The 24,464-nt window shown below is 33.7% G+C and overlaps 3 protein-coding genes across 3 annotated transcripts; all 3 read left to right on the top strand.

Annotated features, from left to right (window-relative positions):
* Positions 1–1,138: 1,138 nt before the first annotated feature.
* LOC131605122 (uncharacterized) lies at positions 1,139–2,325 on the top strand. The gene is made up of 4 exons (XM_058877517.1): positions 1,139–1,265; positions 1,313–1,422; positions 1,579–1,835; positions 2,091–2,325. The coding sequence occupies exons 1-4, from the start codon at positions 1,139–1,141 to the stop codon at positions 2,323–2,325; spliced, it is 729 nt and encodes a 242-aa protein (XP_058733500.1).
* Positions 2,326–2,736: 411 nt separating this feature from the next.
* Positions 2,737–4,462, top strand: LOC131606996 (large ribosomal subunit protein uL29). The gene is made up of 4 exons (XM_058879061.1): positions 2,737–2,870; positions 2,990–3,125; positions 3,375–3,531; positions 4,283–4,462. Exons 1-4 carry the CDS (start codon positions 2,867–2,869, stop codon positions 4,355–4,357), a joined length of 372 nt encoding a protein of 123 aa, XP_058735044.1. The 5' UTR covers positions 2,737–2,866; the 3' UTR covers positions 4,358–4,462.
* Positions 4,463–9,953: 5,491 nt separating this feature from the next.
* LOC131605121 (uncharacterized) lies at positions 9,954–12,893 on the top strand. The gene is made up of 6 exons (XM_058877516.1): positions 9,954–10,425; positions 10,528–11,368; positions 11,516–11,700; positions 11,793–11,997; positions 12,457–12,587; positions 12,712–12,893. Exons 1-6 carry the CDS (start codon positions 9,954–9,956, stop codon positions 12,891–12,893), a joined length of 2,016 nt encoding a protein of 671 aa, XP_058733499.1.
* The last annotated feature ends 11,571 nt before the right edge of the window (positions 12,894–24,464 follow it).

Genomic DNA, 24,464 nt, shown 5'->3' with positions numbered 1-24,464 from the left:
AAAATGGCTACTGATGGGCATGTTCGAGAATGATGGTTTAAGTTGGAGCGGAGACAATTAGCATTGAAGCTAAATTCGAAAGGAATCATCTTTGGGGACATAGACGTTTTTACGAAATATGTAAAGTACTGAAGCTTAACGTATTTTCGTGGCATTCTCGATTCTGATTACGTTGCCACGCGTCGAAAGAGGATTCAGGCGGGAGGATTTGAATTTCGAAGTAGTTTTTATAACTGCACAAAGACAGATGGCATCCCAAGGATTCTCGGGAGTAACGTGGCATCAGATTAGTGTAGGACCGTTAAGGTCGAATTTAGTATAAATAAGGGTCTTAGTATTAGGATCCCGTGTGTTCATTTTGTACAAATCACTCACATATTGCTCAAGTATCAAGTGTTAAGAGAACGAGTTTTGCTGAGAAATGTACGTATGACACCAACACCATTTTTAATACATTTGTATCTTTCGTTATTCAAGTATCTTTTGATATTATTGAATTTCGTTTACTTTCTGTCATTTACATTCCTGCACTCTTTATTTTCATTCTATTTAGTTTCGAAGCATTTAAGTTTCTACACTTTAAGATTCTTGCACTTTACAGTTTTGTCTTATATTTTATCTTTATCTTACCTTTCGCTGATGTTATATTTACGTGTATAACAAGGTGATTGTTAATCTTTATTTGTTTGATTAAGCATTTCTTATTTTGAGACAAGCCAACCATAGACATGATTCGAACTATCATGAATAACAACCTTTTTGACTATGTCCTAGGATCAATCTAGTCGATCCTGCGAGTAACCAAATCATATTTATTATAGTTTGGAAGAATAGCGGTTGTTTACCGGAAATCACCGTAAACAGGTGGTTTAATGACGTTGTAGCTAGTTTCGGGCTTGGCGGGTTATGCATGACCGAATATAGTACCATCAGCCACGACATGCAGGGGGCATTTGCTGAAAGTTGACACAAGGAGACTTCATCTTTCCACCTTCCTGTTGGGGAGTTAACAATCACCTTACATGACGTGGCCTGTTTTCTCCACCTGCCGATCAGAGGGATATTACTGGACCATTCTTGGATATAGAGGGTTGAGGCCATAGAGTGGATGGCGGACTATCTGGGTATGGACCTAAACATGGCAGATTATGAGTGTAGAGCAACGAGTGGGGCGTATATCCGGTTCTCCAACTTGAAAGAGCTTTATGAGAACCACTTGGTGCAACAACAGAGTCCGAGGAGGAGGGTGACGGGCTTTTTGTTGAGTATCACCGTGGTTGCGCTCTGTGGTGTTGGTTCATGTTCTTGGTAGGCACTACACTCTTTATGGACAAAAGTGCAACCTACATCGACATGACTTATCTTTGGTACTTTATTGATCCAACTATAGTTCATGAGTGGAACTGGGGGGCCGCCATTCTGGTATACCTATACCAAAAGCTGAATGAAACCTCGAGCTGGAAGACCAGACAATTAACTGGCTCTTGCACACTCCTTACGGTACGATTCTTTTTAATTATTTCACATTTAATTATGGTTCATATTTATTTTTAACATATTATCGTATTTGTGTTTTAGAGCTGGATCATCTATTATTTCCACCACATCCACGACTACGATGTTGATCCCGCTTACATTGATGCCATGTCCAGTACTGCACGATATGTCCTTCAGAGAGGGGATCAGAAAGTGGGGCCATATCGTGTATACCTTGATCGTATTGCTCACGATGACATCCAGTGGACGCCCTTAACTAATTACGATGATGTTGTCCCATTCGACCGCATCACATTATATTATGGATGGTTGGCATGCGGGACCGACACCATAGTCAGGTATCTGCCGGAGCGGTGCATAAGATAGTTTGGACGCGTGCAAATGATACCGAGGTCTCTGTTTGAGGTTGCTCTTGGCACCGTTTCTTGTCGGGCGCTCACAGCTATATTTGAGGATTGAGCGAATCATTTGATTCCTGAGGAGTATCGGCGTATGGTGGCTAAGAGTTGGCATTGTGTAGATGGCTATGTGACATGGTTTTATCGGGTGTCACATCCTTTGATGACACCCGATGCTCCTGGAGATCCACCTAGGCCAGCACATGAGGAGATATTGGGGAACCAGCAGACCGAGGATGACCATGCCACTGATCTCCTACCGATATGCCAGCGGATACATATGATTGGGCAGGATGCATTAAACAGAGGTATCATTGAGCAAGACAGTCCAGAGGCAGTTGCCGTTGTGGAGAGGATGGCCAGTGACGCGGCCGGTGCGGCGGCGTATAGGAGGCAGAGGAGGTCCCAGGGAGTTAGGATTAGGCAGTAGTAGTTGCCTATTTATGTTTTATTCATGACATTTTGTTGGGTTATAATATTTTTACATTTTTGACTTATCAGAACAACTACCATTGATTGATATAGCTGTATTTATTCTAGTTTACGTGTTATCTGATTCTGTTTTGCAATTTTTGTCGAATAATGTAAAATATGGGATTTATCATTGTTTTGAAAATAAAAAGAATCACTCAGAGCATAATTCGAATATGTATATCCGAAACTGGTCCCCAGGCGTTTTTGGATATGCATTTCCGAAATATTAATAAAAAATTAAAAATGGATGATTTCGGATATGCATCTCCGAAGGGTATTTCAGGGTTTTCAATAGGGGTTTTCAATATGGGTGTACAAAGAAATTTTCTAAATATAAACCAAAAGGCCATTTAATCCGCCAACAAGGCCCAGATCCAACCAAACATTCTGTAGCGTTTCACTTTTCTCCCCGTTTAGGGTTTTAGAAGTAAACCTAACAAAACAACTCCAGTTACACATTCTGCCAATTTTCCTCGCGGCGATTCAAGATCTTCGAAATGGGTAAGAACAAACAAACCCTACTACACACTATGCACAATTTTCTCATTCTAATCCTAACATATTCTCATTTTTAACCCTATTTTGTTGAATCTGAATCCTTGAATTTTTGAATTCAAAAGCTAGAATCAAGGTGTATGAACTCAGGCAAAAAACAAAAGCAGATCTTCTAAATCAATTGAAGGATCTCAAAGCAGAACTCGCTCTTCTCCGCGTCGCCAAGGTCACTGGTGGAGCCCCAAATAAGCTCTCCAAAATGTACATTATCTATTCTGTTATAATCTATTATAATTTTAATGTTTGTTTCAATCTAGTTCAGTTTTTACAATATTTTTATGAATTTATCTAAAGTTCAGTTTAAATATACATGTATATTTTGTTATGGTTAATTTGTATGGAAAATGATGTATTTTTTGATGGTTGCCATTTGTTATGGTTTTAGATGGGATGGATTTTCATTTTCATTGGTTGTGTATGAATATGGTTGTTTTTATTGTTTGAATGCAGAAAAGTTGTTCGGCTTTCAATAGCTCAGGTTTTGACTGTGATTTCACAGAAGCAAAAGTCTGCGTTGAGGGAAGCTTATAAGAAGAAGAAATACTTGCCTTTGGATTTGCGTCCTAAGAAGACAAGAGCTATTAGAAGACGTCTCACCAAGAATCAGGTACTTTATTGTTTCTGTTTTTATTTTGTCTAGTAAGTGTTTCTTTCTATTTGAGAGAGTTAGTGAATGATATATTGTTGGTACTGTAGTTACTGAAAATTTGAAATAAATAATGATTTAAAACCGTTTCTGCATTGTGATGAATGAAAACTTTTCTTGTTTTGATAAATTACTCCATAGTGTCTTTGTTTTTTTCATATGGGAGTTGTGGGATCAGTGTAAACATTATGGTTTTAAGTTTGGGGTGTGGCAGATTCGGGTGTATTGTTCAGCCACAATACTCAGAAAAAAAAGATTATGTTTTGTTTTGATATTTAATGATTACTTGCAGCGTACGCATTTTTTTTCATGATTGTATCTTGACAACACATGTGGATCTTTACTTGTTCATGTGTATCATGAATACCGTGTTCAGGTTCGCTTGTGCATGGACTAGAGAACTTGGTTTGGTTGTAGAGTTTTCATTGCAATATATAAAGGGATTAGACTCGTGCAAACTTTTTTGTTGAGAAATTTATTTGGAGTGATACATATAACTTGATTATACTATTTAAGTTTCTAAGCATGTATGTATCCATTTTGACTTTTGGGGCCAATTTTGTCGATGTTGTTTTGAAGCTCTTCTTTTCATGAAATACTACATACATTGGCGCTTCATGTTGTGTTTGAAATGACTTATCTATGTGCCTTGGGATTTTATATGGCTTGTTGACATTTCTATGGCTTACTGAGTTTACTTTATTTCTTACAGCAATCTTTGAAGACAGAGCGTGAGAAGAAGAAAGAAATCTATTTCCCATTGAGGAAATATGCAATTAAGGTGTAATGTTGCTGTTGTTGCATGACTTCTAATTTGTTGTTGACGTTTTTAAAAGTATTTGGTGTTGGGTTCAGTTTTTCTTTCATCATGAAATGGAATTTTTACACTTAATCTCTTTTTCCTCATTCCAGTTTCTGATTCTTTATTGCTTGAACTTGTTTGATTTATAACTGATGTTTTGAATATGTATAATTCGTTATGAGAATGTTTACAAATAGGCGCGTAATATCTGCTAGTAGGATCATTGTAGTGTGGATGAAATGAGTTCACGGTTCTTTCAAGGATGATTGGCTGCATAATATCTCGCCTTTTATGATTCTGCATCCTGTCAATACTGACCCTGTTAATTCGCCTTTACCGGCTGAACCTTCTACTTATACACCTAATCCCCCTGCATCATCTATTATACCTGCCCCTACTTTCCCTAGTCATTCTCTTCTACATTTCCTTTCACCATTTCTATCGGTGCAAAAGCCAAATGTTCTCCCACCAAAAACACTGGTTTACTCAACCTAGACTACAACCCTTGCTACTACTCAAACTCAAGACAATTAGCCAAGATCTTGATCCTACGTGGATGGAAACTATACAAGTATGATGCCCTCATTAATAAGTAAATTACGCGCCTTAGTTCTGATACCTCCAAACCGAAATGCTATGGTTGTAAATAGGTATTTCGTATGCTGATGGGACATCAAATAGATACTAGGCTATTTTTGTAGCCATAGTTTTTCATCAATTGCATGGTTTGTCACTATTAGACTAAACAGTGACATTGTCCCGAAGGTTTTGATAGGGAAAATCTTGCTCTTGTTTGCAAATCTAATAAGTTTTGGATATAAGCAATAAAAAAAGAATATATGGTCTTAAATATAAGTAAAAAAATTTATAATTATTATTTTGAATATAGTTTTACAATTTTTTATATTTTAATGTTTACAATGATTTTCAAAGCAAAAAATATGATTAAATTTAGAAAGAAAGTAAAAAATCAAATGCATTGAGACATTTTTTTTTTAAAAATGAGTATTTTTTGTAAATTTGCTAATATATGAGATTGGAGGGAGATTGTTTTCTGGAAATTCAAAGTTAAAGATAACAAAGTAGTAATGAGTGTGAAATCGAAAAAAAAAGAGTGAAATCCATTTTTCGAACAATATAAATGCATCGTATGAGTGCGAAGTCTATTTTTCAAACAATATAAATGCATCGTTTACCCTCATTTAGATGAAGTTAATGGATTTTAGACAACTTACCTTGAAAAACTTAATGAAGTTAACTTATCTAGAAACTCTTCTGATAGGGATTAAGAGAGAATTCTAATAAATTGTGTTTTTTTAATTACTCTAAAAATGGAGACCATGAACCATATAAATAATCGTAGGGTTAATTTTTAGTGTTCAATATTTTATTTTGACCCTTCATCTAATCAGATATTGACTTATGGTATCTATACAGTAACCTTATTTTTCATGACATTTATGCTTTTAGTCACATCCTTAATATTAATTAGACCACCATACTTTTAGCTAACTATATAATGACCTTAACATATGTAATAATATTATATTTGTAATTCAAAATTATAACAATCCTCCACCAGTCACATATGTAATTTTACACTTGTATTAGATTTTATGAGCTCAAAATTTGTCATTATATACTTCAAGCATATCCAAATTATCTCGTCCGTTAGTTATGTCAGTACTTTGAACCAAAATGATTTTTGCTATATCAATCATAACTAAAATCCATCAGTGATTACAAAGAGTGACATAACTAAATGACATAGATTCATGATGAAATATGTAGCATGAAAATCACAAGAATGTGGCATGAACATGTCGATTTTCAATTAGTCATACTTTACTTTAGCGAGATCATTCAACATTAAATAGATGAATATCAAACTTTATAAACAAAAAATATTCAAAATCATAGTATGCATACATAATACCAAACTTAGAACACAAAATTCATAAATGAGTATCTTCCACTACCCTAAAAATTCCTCAAACTATAAAACACCCATATGAGATGTGTGCTAATGAAAGGCCTTGGGTGGAAGACATTTTGTAAGAGGACCTGTTATCATGGAGTTTGCCCCTAAGTGTTCTATGATAATCTGTCCACTTTGTACACTTTCCTTAACAACTTGGAACTTGATGTCAATATGTTTTAACTTAGTCGAGCTCCTATTATTGTTGAAATATAGGAAGGTTGATTTATTTTCACAATATAACTTAACCAGTCTTTCAATTCCTTCCACAATTTACAACCCAATGACAAGGTTCCTCATCCCAATCCCAATGTTAGATGTCTCATGATATGCTATAAATTTCGCTGCCATGGTGGACGAAGCTATAAGAGTTTGCTTGACATTGCGCCAAGAAACCCCACCACCCGCCAACATGTAGATATAGCCTGAAGTGGATCTTTTACTATCTTGGCTACTATCAAAATCTGAGTCAGAGTATCTAGTGATCTCCAACTAGTATGACCTCCTATGTGTGATCATATAATATTTTGTTCTCTTTAAATACCTCATAACTCTTTTGACTACTTTCAATTATCCATTCCTTATTGCTCAAATACATGCCTAACATTCCAACTATGAACACAATACTCCCTACAGCTGACACATAAGTAACCTTTTGCATTTCTTGAATTTCTAAGTTTACTTTTATGCACTGACTAAGATTAAATTTATCTTCCTTAGCAACTAGATTATCACCTAGTTTACATTCCTGCATGTCAAACCTTTTAAGCACTTTTTCGATATAGCTCCTTTGTGATGATCCTAGAATACCACGAGATCAGTCTCAGTGTATTTGAATTCCTAATACAAAAGAGGCACCACCAAGATCTTTCATTTCAAAATTTCTTGATAGAAATGTCTTGGTTTCGTGCATCATGCTTATATCATTTGTGGCAAGTAGCGTGTCATCAACATACAAGACCAGGAAAATGTACTTACTCCCACTGAATTTCTAATACAGAAATCTTCAACAACATTCACCTTAAAACAAAATGAGAAAATTACTTCATGAAACTCGTGGTACCACTGAAGAGACATCTGCTTTTGTCCATAAATGAATTTTGTTAATTTGTAAATCATATTCTTTGAATCTCCTGACACATTTTTCTGATTGCACCATATAAATTATTTCATCAACGTTGCCATTGAGAAATGTTATCTTGACATCCATTTCATGAAGTTCCAAATCATAATGTTCAACAAGAGCTATGATTGTTCTAAAAGAGTCTTTCAATAAATCTGAAGAGAATCATGATCCCTTAAAGATGAATCACACACAACATTGACTAGTAGTACGACCTACAAATGGTAATTGAGCCTCATGCTCTGATCAGCGCTACACCAAAGTCAACTCATCTTGATAATTTTATACAATACTAGATTGTTATCCTTGAGAATCTTAATTATCATCTAAAGATCAACTCGATCAATCTCTAATTTTTTTCCTCCCAAAGTATCATTAAACATATAGACAAGTGACACAATATAATATATATAATAGTAGAAGTTATGCGAGATAATTATGCAAATTGTGTTGGAATTAGACTCTCAAACCTTTGAGTAATTCCTTATCGTTAAAGATGACAATGAAGAAAAATAAGAACAAAAGTAGGATTAGGGTTTGCGGAAACTAAAAGAGAAGAAGAAAGTATTTTTTGCAGAGTTTCTCTCTGCCCACAATCTGTGGAAATTCTGTTATTCACTTGCAACTGCGACTTCTGTGAATACAGGTTAATGACTTGATTACAAAATAATGAGGGTTACTCCCTATTTATAGATTTAGGTTAGCTTTCTCCCTAAGCCAAAACCCAAAACTATAAAAGCCCAAAATACCTATTTTAGAACTAAATCAAATCTAATTTATTTTAAATCTAAATTAAATCTATCTAGATCTAAAACAAATATATGTGTAACAAACTGCTACACACTATTTGTGTAACAAACTGTTACACACTTCGACACACTTTGTGTTCGAGCAACAATCTGCTACGCCCAGTGTTGTAAAAACCGGACCGGACCTGCCAGTCGGACCGGTTGGACCGGGAACCGGACCAGTAACCAGTCTGGTCCAATGCTTGGATCTCTTTCGTCGTTGAACCGGTGCGAAATGGTAAAAACTGGGTCAGACCGCTAAACTGGCCGTTTCGTTAAACCGGTGGTTCAAATGTTTTTTTTTAAAAATTAAAGCAAAACGACGTCGTTTTGCGTTTGGAAATTTAAAAAAAAAAACCATCAGAATCGTTCCAAATCCAGTTTCTACTTTATAACCAGTCATTTTGTTAACCTAGATAGAAGCTGCCCCCAAAAACGCATCCCTTCGCCGTTTCGAACCGCAACACCGCGCCGCCGTTTTCTTTCCGCCGACGACGCAGCCCTTATCTCCGACCTTCTTACTTTTCAGAGCTTCTTTCACGGTAACGTATAAATTTTTCTTTCAGTTTCTTCATTTTGATTACCTTTTAATTCTCCAATGTTTTCCTCTGTTTAACATGATAAAATTAAGTCTGGTTTCACTTTTTAATCTCTACTTCCACTTCTGGTGTTGTCTCCAATGTTCTCCAATGTTCTCTTTTTAAGTCTGTTTAACATGATAATAATTAATTGGAAATAGTAATTGATATAGTAATTGATCCTATATCTCTGAATATCCATTACTTTGAATCTACTTTGAATCTAAAGTGTAAAAATATTGTCTACTAGAAGCATCAAACTAGTATGGTTAGGTATAACAATATAGGGAGATATCCTAGTTGGAAATGATGTTAAACTTATGCAGATTAAAAATATCAGTATAAATGATGATGATGATGATGATGATGCTGCAATAAATCGTTAAACTTATGCAGATTAAAAATCTCAATATAAATGTTGATGATACAATAAATCTAACTAAAGATTAATTAAAATGTATATGATTCAAAAATTAATCATATTTTTTTATAGAATATGATATTATAGAGATATAACTTTAACCAAAGACTAAGTAGGCTACTTATATTTTATGTAACAAATAATATTTCATTACACTTTATTATATTTATTTGCATTATTATTAATTTGACATAATTATTGTTGTTATCTTTTTTTAAGACTAATGAAAAGTATATAATAAGTAGTCTACTTATTAGTAAGAAATAATCTTTTATCATATTTATTTACATTATTATGAATTTGATATAATTATCGCTGTTATCTTTTTTCTGCTTATAATTTGATCATTTTAAATTCTACCATCCAAACACTTCTTCATTGATTCGAATTGTAGAATCTAAAATATACATTTGATTTTGATTTTGATTGTGTTTATATGTTGATAAGTTGAATTCATATTGCAGAGCCTATTTGATTGCTTAGAATTAGATTATACCTTTTCTTTTTTAGGAAATGTCATAGATAGGTGGTGTATGAAATATGGACATAACATACAACTAGAATTTCTTGAGATATACTAGAAGCTTTGTTAGGAAATGTCAAATTTGATTTTTTTTTTTTAATTTTTGTCTCTATAATAATTGCTAATTTATATTTATAAACTTCAACAATTTTGAACTGTTTTACAGGAAAATGACATCATCTGAAACACCCTCATCACAACCACCATCACAAGAAGCCTCTTCAGCTCAAAGTCTAGTTCAAACTAATGTTAGAGGAAAGAATGATATAGCTTGGGCACATTGTACTAAAAGTCCTGATGGAAAATCTTTTGTTTTTATATATCGTCACAAAGCTTTTGATGGAGGTGGAATTCATAGGGTAAAGCAACACTTGGCTGGAATAATAGGAAATGTTGAAATTTGTAAGTCAGCGCCTGCAGAAATTCGTTTTCAAATGAAACAACATTTCAATGAGTGGAGTAAGAAAAGAAAAAATTCAGATATGGCTGAAAGCGAGTCATTTACTACCGAGGGGGATGAATTGCAAGTACAAACGAACCCGCGAATTGGTGCATCTAAAAAGAATGACGCTCGAATTGGTACTTATTTTTTACCCAGAACAACTCCGGGAGCTCAGCCTACTTTGAAAAGAGTGATGCAAAGTAAATAAGTGGTAGAAAAATGTGATCTTGCTATTGCGAAGTGGTTTATTGATGCATCTATTCCTTTTAATGCTGCAAATTCGCCTTATTTTCAACCTGCAGTTGATGCTCTTTATTGTATGGGTGCTGAATATAAGGTTCCTACTATGCATGCCCTTCGTGGTAATTTGTTAAATAAGTGGGTTGATGACGTGAAGATACAGATAGAGCAATATCGTTCTATTTGGAAGGATACAGGTTGTACTCTTATGGCAGATGGGTGGACTGATCGTTGTAGAAGAACTCTTATCAACTTTTTAGTTTATTGCCCCAAAGGAACTGTTTTCATAAAGTCTGTTGATGCCTCTGGTGCTTCTAAAACTGCAAAAACATTGTTTAAGCTTTTCAAGGAAGTAGTGTTGTATGTTGGCCAGGAAAATGTTGTTCAAGTCGTTACAGATAATGCTGCGAATTATGTTGCTGCTGGAAAGTTGTTGGAAAGGGAGTTTCCTAAGTTGTTTTGGTCTCCTTGTGCAGCACACTGTTTTAATTTGATGTTGCAAGACATGGGGAAATTAGAGGAAGTAAGTGAGACAGTGTCACAAGCTTCAAAAATTACCAAATACATATATAATCATTGTTTTGCATTGTATTTGATGAGACAACATACAGGTGGAAGAGAAATACTTCGTCCTGCTCCAACCCGCTTTGCTACTAATTTCATTGCATTGCAAAGTATTCTGTCTCATAAAGATGCACTAAGAGTCATGGTAACATCCAAAGAGTGGACAACCACAACTTATTCCAAAGATGTCAAGGCAAAGCAATTTGTGGAACAAGTCTTAGACTCAAGCTTTTGGTCTAAATGTGCTGACATTGTGAAAATTACAGAACCTCTTGTACATGTGTTGCGTATTGTTGATAGTGAAGATAAACCGGCTATGGGATATCTCTCTCGAGCTATGTATAAAGCATGACAGGAGATTGAGAAGAGGTTTAGAAGAAATAAGTTTAAAGTAGAGCCTTATTTGAAGATCTTGGATAACCGTTGGGATGTACAACTTCGCAAAAATCTTCATGCGGCTGGTTATTGGTTAAATCCATCTTGTAGATTTGGTCTAGAATATGAAAAAAACAAGTCCACCACCCAAGGCTTTTTGGATGTCATTGAAAAGTATGCTTATGATAGTAAGGACTTGCGATCTAAATTAACTGCTGAGATGACTTCATTCAAAAATTGTGAAGGTAGTTTTGGAAGGACAACAGCAGTAGAAAACCGAGATGAAGTTTTTCCAGGTAAAATTATATGATAAACTTTAAGCATTTTTGTACAATGTCAATATGCATTTTAAAATGTTTTCTAATTTATTTTACATGCATTATTCTAGATCAATGGTGGGACACTTATGGAACCGAAGCGCCCAATTTGCAAAAGTTGGCTATTTGGATTTTGAGTCAAACGTGTAGTGTATCTGGTTGTGAACGAAATTGGAGTGTGTTTGAACACATTCATTCAAAAAAGAGAAATAAGTTGGAGCATCAAAAGCTTAACGATCTCGTTTATGTTCGTTACAATTTACGACTACAAAATAGGTATTGCACTTATTATGCTTTATATGCTATTGTTTTGATACTTGATGACATGAATATTGGTTCTATGGTTAAGAATATACGATACCGTTTTATAGTTAATAAATATGCTATTGTTTGGTTTGTTTGGTTTATAAACAAGACTATTTTGTTCTTGTCTTGATGACATAAGAATATTGGTTCTATGGTTAAGAATATATGATACCGTTTTATAGTTAAGAAATATGCTATTGTTTGGTTTGTTTGGTTTATAAACAAGACTATTTTGTTCTTCTCTTGATGACATAAGAATATTGGTTCTATAGTTAAGAATATATGATTTTGTTTGGTTTATTAAGAATATGTTATGGTTCTATATTTAAGAATATGTGATATTTCTTGGTTTGTTAAGAATGTATATTATTGTTAGATTTGTTAAATTTATTTAGTTCTATGTTTGACATTGCCGTTAATGATTTGTAGAACCAAGAAGAAACAAAATTATGATCCTATTAATTTTGAAACATTTGGTGATCATTCTAATTGGGTGTTGGAGGATTCCCCACCATTCTTGACCATTGAGGAGGTGGAAGCGCTACGCAAAGATCTTGCTAGTATGACAATCTAACCTATTTCAAATGCTATTGGTATGGTATTGATTTTTGTGATTACAATTATGTTATTTTAATTTCTTAAAATATGTCGATTTCTAAACTCTTTAAATTGATATTTTTATAGATGAATTAAATTTGGATGAGGTTGATGTTGAGGGAGATGCACCACTTAACTCCGGAGAAAACAACCAAAGTAATGATATCATTGATGGGGAAGATGTTGCAAATGCGATTAATTTTGTCGGAGATGGTTTTGATATTGAAGGAGATCCGAACATTGAGATAATTTTACCTCCTTGGAACTAAATTTAATAGATATTTGAGTGTTTTGGTTCTAAAGTATTCAATTAGTTTATGTTGCAATTAGACTTTGTAATTTGTACTACTTTGTTATGTGTAATACTTATGTTTAAATTTGCACTAAATTTGTAATTTTTAAGTGCCGAGCAAACTATATTTATACTTTTTAAGAGCCTTAAACTATATGGATTATTAGTATTTTCAGCACCTAATGTACAACTTTTGAATTTGTGACTTTTAAGAGCCTTATTTATAGATTATGCTGTTAATTGATCAACTTTTAAGTGTTAGTTATAATTTTTTTATAGATTGAATGATCCGGTTCGACCGGTTTTAAACCGGTTTAATGGATTATATAGTTTTATTATAATGACAGGTTTAATCCGGTTTGGTCATGCGGTTCGACCAATGACCCAGTGGTTCGACCGATGAACCAGTGACCCAGTATCCTTACCAGTTTGATGATCGGTCCGGTTTTTAAAACATTAACTATGACACAAGAAATTACAAATTAACAAATTGTAGAAGACTATATGACAGTTTTCTAATATCCAGTACAAGTTCTCCATATATGTAAGCTCTCTATTATGTTCAAAAGTCACACATTATATTCATTCCACATATTTTAAGTTTTAAAGATCAAAGATCAAAATATGTATTGAGCTAAAAAATGAGAGTCATACTCTAAGCCTCAACATTTTTATCATATATATTTTTGGATAACTTTCTCAAAGGGCTAGTCACTAGCCAATATCTTTGAAAATACAAAAAGATTTAGTTAAATCATGTTCTTTGTGTGAGAAATTTAAGGATAGCTGGACAAGAATATACTTTAGTGATTGTAGTTTTTTTTTTGACAATAGTAAAAAAAAATTAAGTGTAAAAGAATTGGACATTATTGAAGAGTAATTCAATATTCAGAAGATGGACTGATCTTCTGATGGTTACTCAGAAGATAGTATTGACCAGAAGATGTTATCTGGGTCCCATTAGCTTAGTTGTTTAGTAGTAAGGGTACTTTAGTATTTTTGTAGTATTGTACTGTTTGTACCCTAAACTTGTTCACTAAGTTTAGTCTGTTAGGGCTTAGGTGGCAAATTTCTTTTCTTATAAATAGCCTTGTAGTAGCTATCATTTATTAACAACACAAGTAGAATACAACATTTATTCTCTCATCTCTTTTGCGCCGTTATTCTATTATTCTCTTTGTCACCATCTTTATTCATTGTGCACCAACAATTGGTATCTAGAGCTCCGGTTCCAAACACAGGGAAACACGAGTGAACGTGAGTTTGTGTGACTGTGTGATTGATTTTGTTTCTGGGAAACAAAGTTGTGTTGAATCACATTTTTCTTGATTGTTTATGGGTTGGGAAACACCGTGTGAGTGTGAGTGAAATCTGTTTTTGTCTGCACAAGTTTAAAGATGAGTGGAAGCAACTTGAATACCAAACTTCCAGTTCTTGATGGTAAAAACTGGAATAGATGGATGATTCAAATGCGTGTATTATTTGGTGCTCAAGATGTTCTAGATCTTGTCACTGGAGGATATATTCCGGTTGCAGCGGATGCAACGGAAGAACAAAGAAAAGCGCAGAGAGAGACGAAGAAGAGAGACCAAAAGGCGTTGTTTTTCATCCATCAGTGTGTGGATGTGAATGTGTTTGAGAAGATTGCTGATTCTATGACGTCAAAGGAGGCGTGGGATATACTGGTCAGGTGTTACGGTGGTGACGTATCAGTGAAGAAGGTGAAGCTTCAATCCCTGAGAAAGCAATATGAGAATCTCAACATGAAGAACAATGAGAAAGTCTCTGAGTATATCTCTAGAGTGATTGTGATCACTAATGAGATGAATGCTTGTGGAGAAACTCTTTCTGAACAAGTAATAATAGAGAGGGTATTGAGATCATTGACTCCTCTATTTGATTACATTGTTGTAGCGATTGAACATTCTAAAGATCTGGACACCATGAGAATAGAAGAGCTGCAAAGTAGTCTAGAGGCGCAAGAGTTGCGTCTGACTGAAAGAACTTCTGAGAGGGAAGTTGAGCAGGCTCTGAAGGCTTCTTTTGTCAAGAAGGACCAGAAGCTGAAAAAACATGGTAGGTCGCAGAAGTCAGAAGTCTTCTATTCTGATGAGGAGAAACATCAGAAGGGAAAGGAGAAGTATGACAAGAGAATGATTCAGTGTTACTGTTGTAATAGGTTTGGCCACTTTGCTAAAGATTGTTGGTCAAACAAAGAAGAAGCAAAAATAGCCAGAGGAGATTCTGATGATGAACCTGTGCTATTAATGGCTTATGAATCTGATGAGGAACCTGTGAGTTTGTCATTTTCTGATGCTGAAGGGGAAGAAGATAACTCTGAATATTCTGAAGGAGTATTTTTATATGATTCAGAATCAGAAGATGACTTTGAAGATTCTGAAGAAGAGTCAGAATCTGAGGTTTCTGAAGATGAGTCAGAGTTAGAAGATGACTCTGAAGCTGAAGACAAGTCAGAATCCGAAGGTGATTCTGAGTCTGAAGGAGAATCAGAAGATGAGTCAGAATCTGAAGAAGATTCTGCTTCTGATGATGAGTTAGAACTTGAAAGTTCTGAAGAAGAGTTAGAGTCAGAAGATGAAGAATCTTCTGGAGACTCTGAAGATGAGTCAGATGGTGAATCTGATTCTAATCCAGATTTTGATGATGATCAGGAATCTGGTGGTGGTCATGTTTCTGGAAGGGAAAACTCTGAAGACATAGGTTCTGGAGGACAAGCTTCTAGAGATGATCATGTTTTTGGTGTTAATCATGACGTTGAAGGTGGAACTTCTGAAGGCGGAGCTTCTGAAGGTAGTCCAGCTTCTGACGGTGGTCATGATTCTGGAAGAAAAGATTATGAAGTTGGAACTTCTGAAGGCAGAGCTTCTGAAGGCAATCCAACTTCTAAAGGTGGTGGTTTTGAACAAGACCCAAGAGTTAACAAAGGTGGAACTTCTGGTGGTAATCAAACTTCTGAAGAAAATCCAGATGGAGATATGGTTCTAGAATCAGAAGGAGATTCTGAACTATTGGGTATTGAAGAAGCACTCGAGAAGAAAGGCTGGCTGAATGCCATAAAAGAAGAACTTGAGGCTTTAGAAGGAAACAAGACTTGGAAGTTAACTAAGCTTCCAAAGGAGAAGAAAGCCATCAGCGTCAGATGGGTTTTCAAGGAGAAATCTGCATTTCTAAATGGAGTATCAGAAGTTGCACACTGTAGCAACCAGAAGAAACTTGCAGATGTTATGATGAAGGATGTCAAGACTGAACACCTTATTCGTTTGAGGGATGGAGTTGGTGTTGTAGATTTTGGCTAGCTGAATATGAATTAAGGGATGGTATTGAAGAGTAATTCAATATTCAGAAGATGGACTGATCTTCTGATGGTTACTCAGAAGATAGTATTGACCAGAAGATGTTATCTGGGTCCCATTAGCTTAGCTGTTTAGTAGTAAGGGTACTTTAGTATTTTTGTAGTATTGTACTGTTTGTACTCTAAACTTGTTCACTAAGTTTAGTCTGTTAGGGCTTAGGTGGCAAATTTCTTTTCTTATAAATAGCCTTGTAGTAGCTATCATTTATTAACAACGCAAGTAGAATACAACATTTATTCTCTCATCTCTTTTGCGCCGTTATTCTATTATTCTCTTTGTCACCATCTTTATTCATTGTGCACCAACAGACATAACTATTGAGTTGTAGTGATAATTTATAATAAACTTCTTGTGTCTACACTTTTTTTTATCTATATACCTTTTACATTTTGTTCTGCACAAAAACAAAATGAGGTATACATTTTGTTCTGTACAAATATAAAATGAGGATCGAAAAAGCTAATTCAATTTTAGGTTGCGACGGAGCATTGATTATGATGTGGTGGATGAAAAAAATTTAAATGGGAGAAAAAAGAGAAAGCTAATTCAATTTTACATTGCGACAAGGGCTGTTCATGGTATGGTTCAGTCAGAAAACCAAATTGAAACGAACTGAACCATAAAAAAATGTTATCAAACCGAACTGTTTTATTATGTGCAGAACCGAATTGAACCAAAATTATTGGTTTGGTATATTAGTTTGGGATTCCGAATTGTACCAAACCGTTTCAATTTTTTTTATAAATATTTTTTTAATATACTATTTTCAGGGTCGGTCCAACCTATTTAGAGGCTTAAAGCAAATTTTAAAGTAAGACCTTTAAAAGATATTTTAAAATATTAATTTTGTAGTTGCTAAGAGTTGAACTCAAAAACAAAAGAAAAAGAGGCCTATATTTTACCAACTCAACAACAATAATATATATAACTCAAGTGTAATTGTATATTTTTATAACTAAATGAAAAAAATTTGAGGCCTTTTTTAAACCCAAACTTTTGAGGCCTAAAGCCCTAGCTTGGGTAGCTTGGCCCTTGGGCAGCTTGGCCCTTGGGCCGACTCTTGGGCCGGTCCTGACTATTTTACATGATTTTTTTACTAAAAAATATTTTCTATCTATTTGACAATCAAAATCACAAATCCATTTAAATCAAATTCATAAATCACTCATATAAAAATGATCAAATCACTTATATAAAGTGAACAAACTTACAATCAAGGACTTAGTTATACTTGCAGGTTCTTTAAAATAGACTAAACAATTATATTTTTCTCAATAAATTATTTAACTACCAACAATAATTCAACCATTACATTATATAGTAGTGCATGTAGTCATAAACAAAAGGATAATAAAACATTCACAAGTAACAAACAACACTTTACAACAGGTTCTTTTGAAGTAAATTGATATTTACTAATTGATATTCAATTCTGAATTTTGACGTCATTTTGCAACGAATAATTTAACCATTAAAACGATTCGATTATTTTAACTTCAGTTCAGTTCGGTTTGGCAATTCGGTTCAGTTCACAGTTTTTTTGAACAGCCCTAGTTGCGACGGAGCATTGATTATGATGTGGTGGATGGAAAAATTTTAAATGAAAGAAAAAAGAAAAGTTTCAAATGGGAGAGAAGTTACCTCAAAATGGACACACTTTTCTTCTTTTTATAGAAGAGTTTGTTTGTAACCGAAATGTAAAAAGGCCCCAGAAACGCGAATGTCTGTAGAATGAATTTAATGACTGTTAGGAAGCAAAATCTAAACCCTAACAAACTAAGGAAAAGCTGTAAAATAAAAGAGACATTAAAAGCTAACTAAGAAAATAAACTTCATTTCATTTCTTTGATTGCCTTTCAAGTGTCAAAGACATTACATATATATAATAATACTAATGGATAGTCTAACCTAAAAGTCCAACAACTATTAAAAGCCCAAACTATCCTAAGAATGTTCTAGAAGACATCATAATATAAAATAACTCTCAATACATCAAAATACTAATAAAACTTATTTAACTAATAAATTATCCTATTAAACTTCCTATCATTACTCACCCCTTCAAAAACAACCTTGTCCTCAAGGTTGTAAAAATGTAGAGTTCCTCTGAGCTTTCCCGGATCCCAATGCTTGAACTCATAGGAACCATATAATGTAGACATACCAAATTGTTGACATATTTGAGCACCATGAATTAGAAATTGATCACAAATAGATTCTTGCCTTGAATCACCAATAAATTCTAATGAAAGAATTATACTGCTAAACAATCCACGTGCTCTTGAATAAGCTCTTAAGATAGCTATGTCCCTTTCACCTTTTATTCTCTTAGCATTTTGGATGATACAAAAGTTGTGAGAAATAATGCTAATGTTAGAAAAGATATGAATCCACACATAATTTGATGATACAGTAGCATAAAATTGGAGTTGCAATGGTATTTTAATTGCGTGGGACCCGGTTCTCAAAAGGATAATTGTATTGATGGTAGAAAAGTTGTTTTGCATTAGGAAACAAGTGTAATGGTTGGACGCTTGTTCAATTCTAGTGGGGAGTGGAAAAAACAAATTGTCTATCCAAAGGTGGAGGATTGTTTGGTCATGTGATGGATAATGATGCCTTGTCCCATGCGCTTGCAGGAGAGACAGGTGTGTCAGTGTTACTGCACACAGTAATGACGTGTTGTGGGGTGAAATGGTATTAAAACAAAGTATGTGGTACACAATAGTTGGAGGGTGAGTGGTCACATGGATTATGATATTATTGAATGATTGTGATTTATCCTTGAGAAATGGATGTTGATCTAATGGTGAGGAGCAAGTTACTTTTATGAAGTAAACCAAAGGTGGTTTTGATGGAAAAGGCAAAAAAACTCTGTACGCCGGTTTTGACAGAAATGAAAAAAATTCATATTGTGGTTTCTCCGGCGATGGATGATATGCAAATACGACTGGAGATTTTAGTGGTGGTGACAAAGATGAAGTAAAACTTATCAGTTTCAATAGTGGTGGCTGAGATGAATATTTATTCGGAGGTTTTAATGGTGGTTTTGAGGGTGGCGACTCTTTTTCTGCTGAAAGCGGCAACGGAGTTACCAAGTCAGGTATCAATCTTAAGGGTGGTAGATTAGAAATCAATAACTTCAAAACCAGATCTGTATCATTTTTTCTCTCTCTCACGTGTTTGAACACCCAAGAATTCAATGGCTTCAGAATTAGATCTGGCAAAAAGATTTCTACTGCGTCTGAATCATCTTTTTCACCTCTTTCTTCATCAACAATAACTTGTTCTGGAAAAAATATTTCTATAGATTTCAGATCTGGCTCCTCTTCTTCATCATGTTGTTCTTCTTTTGGATCTGTTCGAACAATATTTTTTGATACTTTTCTCTGCAATTTTTTTGTAAATCCGAAAACTCTTGAGAAAATTTTTGTGACGAAGTTTTGAAAGAATAACTCAAATTTTGAATTTGTTCCTTCAACTCTTCTCTATTTTTGTTTGCAATCTCATGAGTTTCAATTAAATATTGTTTGAGAGTTTCTAGTTGTGAATAGAAATCTTGAGATTGAGATTGGTAGCTAGGATAACTTGAATGTTCATGAAAGGTGGAAAATGATTGTTGAGGTGAAGTATAAATTATGTGTTGTTGATATGGAATATATGGGGTGTAGAAATTTTGAGGTTGAGGTGGAGCAGAATCTATATTTTGTTGCTGGTGTGGAGTGAAAGTTGAAAATGGAGGATTTGAGAATGAATAGTAATATGGAGGGTATGAGTTTATGGGTGGTGGATATGGATATGCCATGGGAGGGAGATTGAGTGCAAGAATGAAAGCACCAATGTTAGGAAGCAAAATCTAAACCCTAACAAACTAAGGAAAAGCTGTAAAATAAAAGAGACATTAAAAGCTAACTAAGAAAATAAACTTCATTTCATTTCTTTGATTGCCTTTCAAGTGTCAAAGACATTACATATATATAATAATACTAATGGATAGTCTAACCTAAAAGTCCAACAACTATTAAAAGCCCAAACTATCCTAAGAATGTTCTAGAAGACATCATAATATAAAATAACTCTCAATACATCAAAATACTAATAAAACTTATTTAACTAATAAATTATCCTATTAAACTTCCTATCAATGACTCTGACCGCTTCATCCTCTCGGTGAAAGTTATGAATAGTCGTGAAATCTATATTTTGCTTCTCCTTGACCTTGGACTACCTTATACCAAGCTTTTTTGATAGGCAAAAACTCATTTATTTTGAACAAGTTCATTTGAGCCTATATCAAAAAAGAAATTAATTTTAATCAGTCACAATTCAAACTATTGTCTTGTGTGCTTTTCCCATGTTAAGATTCTTAAGACTCCTTTGACTTAGCAAATGAACCGAACTATCTAACCGTAATTTCTTCTTAAAAGAAAGTGATATATCTTCCATAGGGTTTTACTTGAAAGTAATACTCCATAAACTTCTTTTTAGTAGTCATTTTACGATTATTTTTAAAATTTGTTTTTCTTGAAGAATTTATTTTTTCGTCTTCTTTTAATACTCTATACTAGTAACTATTGATTATTTATTTCAAATTATTTATTTTTCTATAGTAAATTATAAATATTTTTAAATATTATTGACAAAATAATTGCTAATATTGTATTAAAGTTAAAAAAAAAAATTTACTGTTTTTTAATAAGAGAAAGGTTAATTGAAAGCAGAATTAAACACAAGATGAGCTTAGATACCAAAAAGAAAATACAAACCACAAAGTTTAAAAACAGGACCTACAAATATTAATAAACAAAAATCAATTACTACGTTAAATGTTGACAATAGCATTATATATGGTAGCGAGTCTTTTTCGTTTCATATATATATATATATATATATATATATATATATATATATATATATATATATATATATATATATATATATATATATATATATATATATATATATATATCTCCGACAAACTAATACATATAATATTAATATATTAGTGATGTAAATTTTATTTTATAAAAAGTTTAAGGCTATGTTTGTCAAGATATTTTATGAGTTTATAAACTCTTATAACAATAAAAGATCTGTTTAGAAACAGTATTTTCATCACGAATTTATAGTTTATTTTACTAGTTTATAATTTATTTTTAGACGTTATTTTAATTAGCGTTTTAACTTATAGCTTATTATGTTTTCTTCCATTTTTCTCTTATTATCTATCATATAAGAAAGTAAGATGCACTGGAGTCATTTTTTCTAATTGGTCAATTACCTCTTTTCTAGGGTAAAACGGGTTCTAAAAATATTAAATGTCGGTACCAGGTTGAGTGTAGGTAGGTTCGTCACCTTGTAATCCTGCCAATTTGTTTACGGTGATTTCCGGTAAACAACCGCTAGTCCTCCAAATTATAAATATACTTTGGTTACTCGCAGGATCGACTAGATTGATCCTAGAACATAGTCAAAGAGTTGTATTTCAAGATAATTTGATTCATATTCTCTTGGTCTTTCGTTTCGCTTCGAAAACTTGGTTGTGGTATGAACATATAAATAACTTGCGAAATAAACTAACGAAGTACACAACTAAAAGTAAATTTGTTACAAACGTAAATGAAACTTTGACGAAGATGTAAAAGAATGTAAGTTTCAGGAATGTAAAGTGCAAGAATGTAACAACTTGACGAAAGAAGTAAAGATACTTGAATCAAAAGAAAGACTAGGCGAAAAAGTAAAGGAAATTAAAAGGCATTTCGATTCTGTAATAGAAATACAAACATGTTTAAAGTGTTGGTGTTCATTTGTTTACGGTGAAGATCACCTATCTCGATTCAACTTCGATTTTAGGAATCTTCACCACAAATAACATTCTCGGAAATGGCCATCCAAAGCCATTTTTTTCTTCGAACCTTAAGTCTTCGAAAAGCATATTCAACGATCGAAATCTCCAGCTAACACCCTAATAATCATTATTCTATACAACTATTAACTATTTTATTTGTTTTTGAGGTAAACCGTTTGATTTCTCAACTCAATTGCAATGTATCACATTATTTTTCAAATATCAACCATATCTCTCCTACTCTCACACCATATCCTTTCTCTTTTACCCATCAATCTATCCATCGCCTTCCCCGAAGGAAGCTATGCCCACCTTGGTAACCCCCTTTCCAATTTCTATCACTCTCTCTTCCTTTCTCTCCTTCTCTCTCTCTCTCTCTCTCTCTCTCCCTCTCTCCCCTCTCTCTCTCTCTCTCTCTCTCTCTCTCTCTCTCTCTCTCTCCTTCTTCTTCCTCCTATTATTTTACATACCGTTAATGTTGTTTATGCTTTCTTCTTCAATTTTTTAGGGTTTTTACTTCAAGATGGATGATTCTAACTCGAGGTATGTTTTTCGCAATTTTTGACGAAAATTTCCTTTCACAGTGTCACACAAGGTGATGGTTGTCGACGTTGTTGATTCAAGGAAACTGAGATGAGGGACAGTGAGAAGGTTCTTGGAAGATTTTGGATCCGTAAGTTTTGAGGGGGAAACCAAAATTTGTGTTATCTGTTATTTCATTGACTGTTATTTCTAATCCATACTATTGTTTTTTCTTTTTATCAATATTAGGTTTTGTTATTACTTGATCATTTTTTTCTTCACATGTGGTGGCTTTGTTTGAGTTGCACTATATTTTAGCAGTATAAGACATGTTTTGATACCAATTTCAAGAGTGTATTATTGATCTAATGGAAGATCCGAGAACTCTTACACCGTCTCTCTTTTGTCATCATACAAGGAGTGTTGCTATGAGTTTTTGGTCATTTTGGCTTCACTTCACATGCATCAGTAATAAGTTATTTCCAATATTTTTTCAAGCATATCAATTTGGCTTCACTTCACATGCATCAGTAATAAGTTATTTCCAATATTTTTTCAAATATATCAATTTGGCTTCAATTCACATGCATCACTATATGAGAGATTTGACAAGTGGTGTCGTTTCAATGTTTTTTTTTGTAATATACATAAAATCACTTATGGAATAAAAATTTGAGTCATGAATGCATTTTGAAGTGGAGCCAAGGATAATTTTTTTTTTACTTTTTATTTTGTTATGGTTATTTCTGTTGGGAAAATAACAAGCATAGAGAAAAAAGATGAACAAAATAACAACACAAGAGATTAACATGGAAACTCCAAAACCGGAGAAAAAAACCACGAACGTTATCAAATGAGAACCAGAGAATAACGCTATGTGAAAATTGTTACAACACATAATATACCCTCAAATACCTCAGGCCCCCAGTACACCCACACCCTCCAAAACAAATATTTAACTACATCTCACAATACTCTAATACAAGAGCATAAGAGAACAAAGAAAGTCAAATAAAAGCTTAAAGTGCTTTTGACTGGTGCATCTTATAACAAAGAACTTGAATTCTTTATATAGCCTTAGACTCACTCTTCCTTCACAAAACTAAGCGATGTGGGACATCTTCAACATATATATTTAAACCAAACTCAACAATCTCCACCTTGATTGAAAATAATACGTAAGTTTTCATTGTCTTTACAGACAATCATACTCAACCAGAAAGAGTATTTATTTCTTGGTTAAGTTGAGTATGTGAATCACATTTTGGAATATTGAATGAATTTCAGGTTTATGTAGTTTATATGGGAAGCAAAAGTGGTTAACACCATGATGATATTTTGAATGAAAATCATCAAATACTTGATTTTGTTCATAGTGGAAGGTTAGAACTTAAGACTTAAAATTAATACTTTCTTTTGTTCTCAATTTTTCATAGTTTGAATGTTTTTTACAACACTGTGTTTACTGTGGACATTGGAAAACAATCGCTAGTCCTCCTAGAGCCTACAAACTAAGGGTTACTTGCATAATTGACTAGTTGATCCTAAGACACGTGCTAATGTAACTAAGGTTTGACTTGTTCAGTTCAACACAATATTTGACTCTAAAAGAAACGAATTCCTGCAAAGAGTTTGAGCAAGCGAGGTTTTCCACAAAAGGTGCTAATGTTATTAACTGATGGTGACTCGTGACCGACAAAACACTATAACATTCAGAAAGGATACACAATAAATGTATCTATGGTGAATTCTATTATCGTAACAGAACCACCATCGACAACATAGACGATGACATAAAAATATA

This window comes from Vicia villosa, linkage group LG5 (genome assembly GCF_029867415.1).
Source record: "Vicia villosa cultivar HV-30 ecotype Madison, WI linkage group LG5, Vvil1.0, whole genome shotgun sequence".
Lineage (NCBI taxonomy): Eukaryota > Viridiplantae > Streptophyta > Magnoliopsida > Fabales > Fabaceae > Vicia > Vicia villosa.
Note: the sequence above shows the minus strand (reverse complement) of the source record. Positions and strands in the feature narration are given on the sequence as shown.

Coding starts and splice junctions, on each gene's coding strand:
- LOC131605122 (XM_058877517.1), top strand. CDS start 1,139: ATGGCAGATTATGAGTGTAGAGCAACGAGTGGGGCGTATATCCGGTTC. Junction 1,266..1,312: donor GGTGACGGGCTTTTTGTTGA/GTATCACCGTGG, acceptor TGTTCTTGGTAG/GCACTACACTCTTTATGGAC. Junction 1,836..2,090: donor GGGACCGACACCATAGTCAG/GTATCTGCCGGA, acceptor AGATCCACCTAG/GCCAGCACATGAGGAGATAT.
- LOC131606996 (XM_058879061.1), top strand. Junction 3,126..3,374: donor CCAAATAAGCTCTCCAAAAT/GTACATTATCTA, acceptor GTTTGAATGCAG/AAAAGTTGTTCGGCTTTCAA. Junction 3,532..4,282: donor GACGTCTCACCAAGAATCAG/GTACTTTATTGT, acceptor TATTTCTTACAG/CAATCTTTGAAGACAGAGCG.
- LOC131605121 (XM_058877516.1), top strand. CDS start 9,954: ATGACATCATCTGAAACACCCTCATCACAACCACCATCACAAGAAGCC. Junction 11,998..12,456: donor AATTTACGACTACAAAATAG/GTATTGCACTTA, acceptor AATGATTTGTAG/AACCAAGAAGAAACAAAATT. Junction 12,588..12,711: donor GCTACGCAAAGATCTTGCTA/GTATGACAATCT, acceptor ATATTTTTATAG/ATGAATTAAATTTGGATGAG.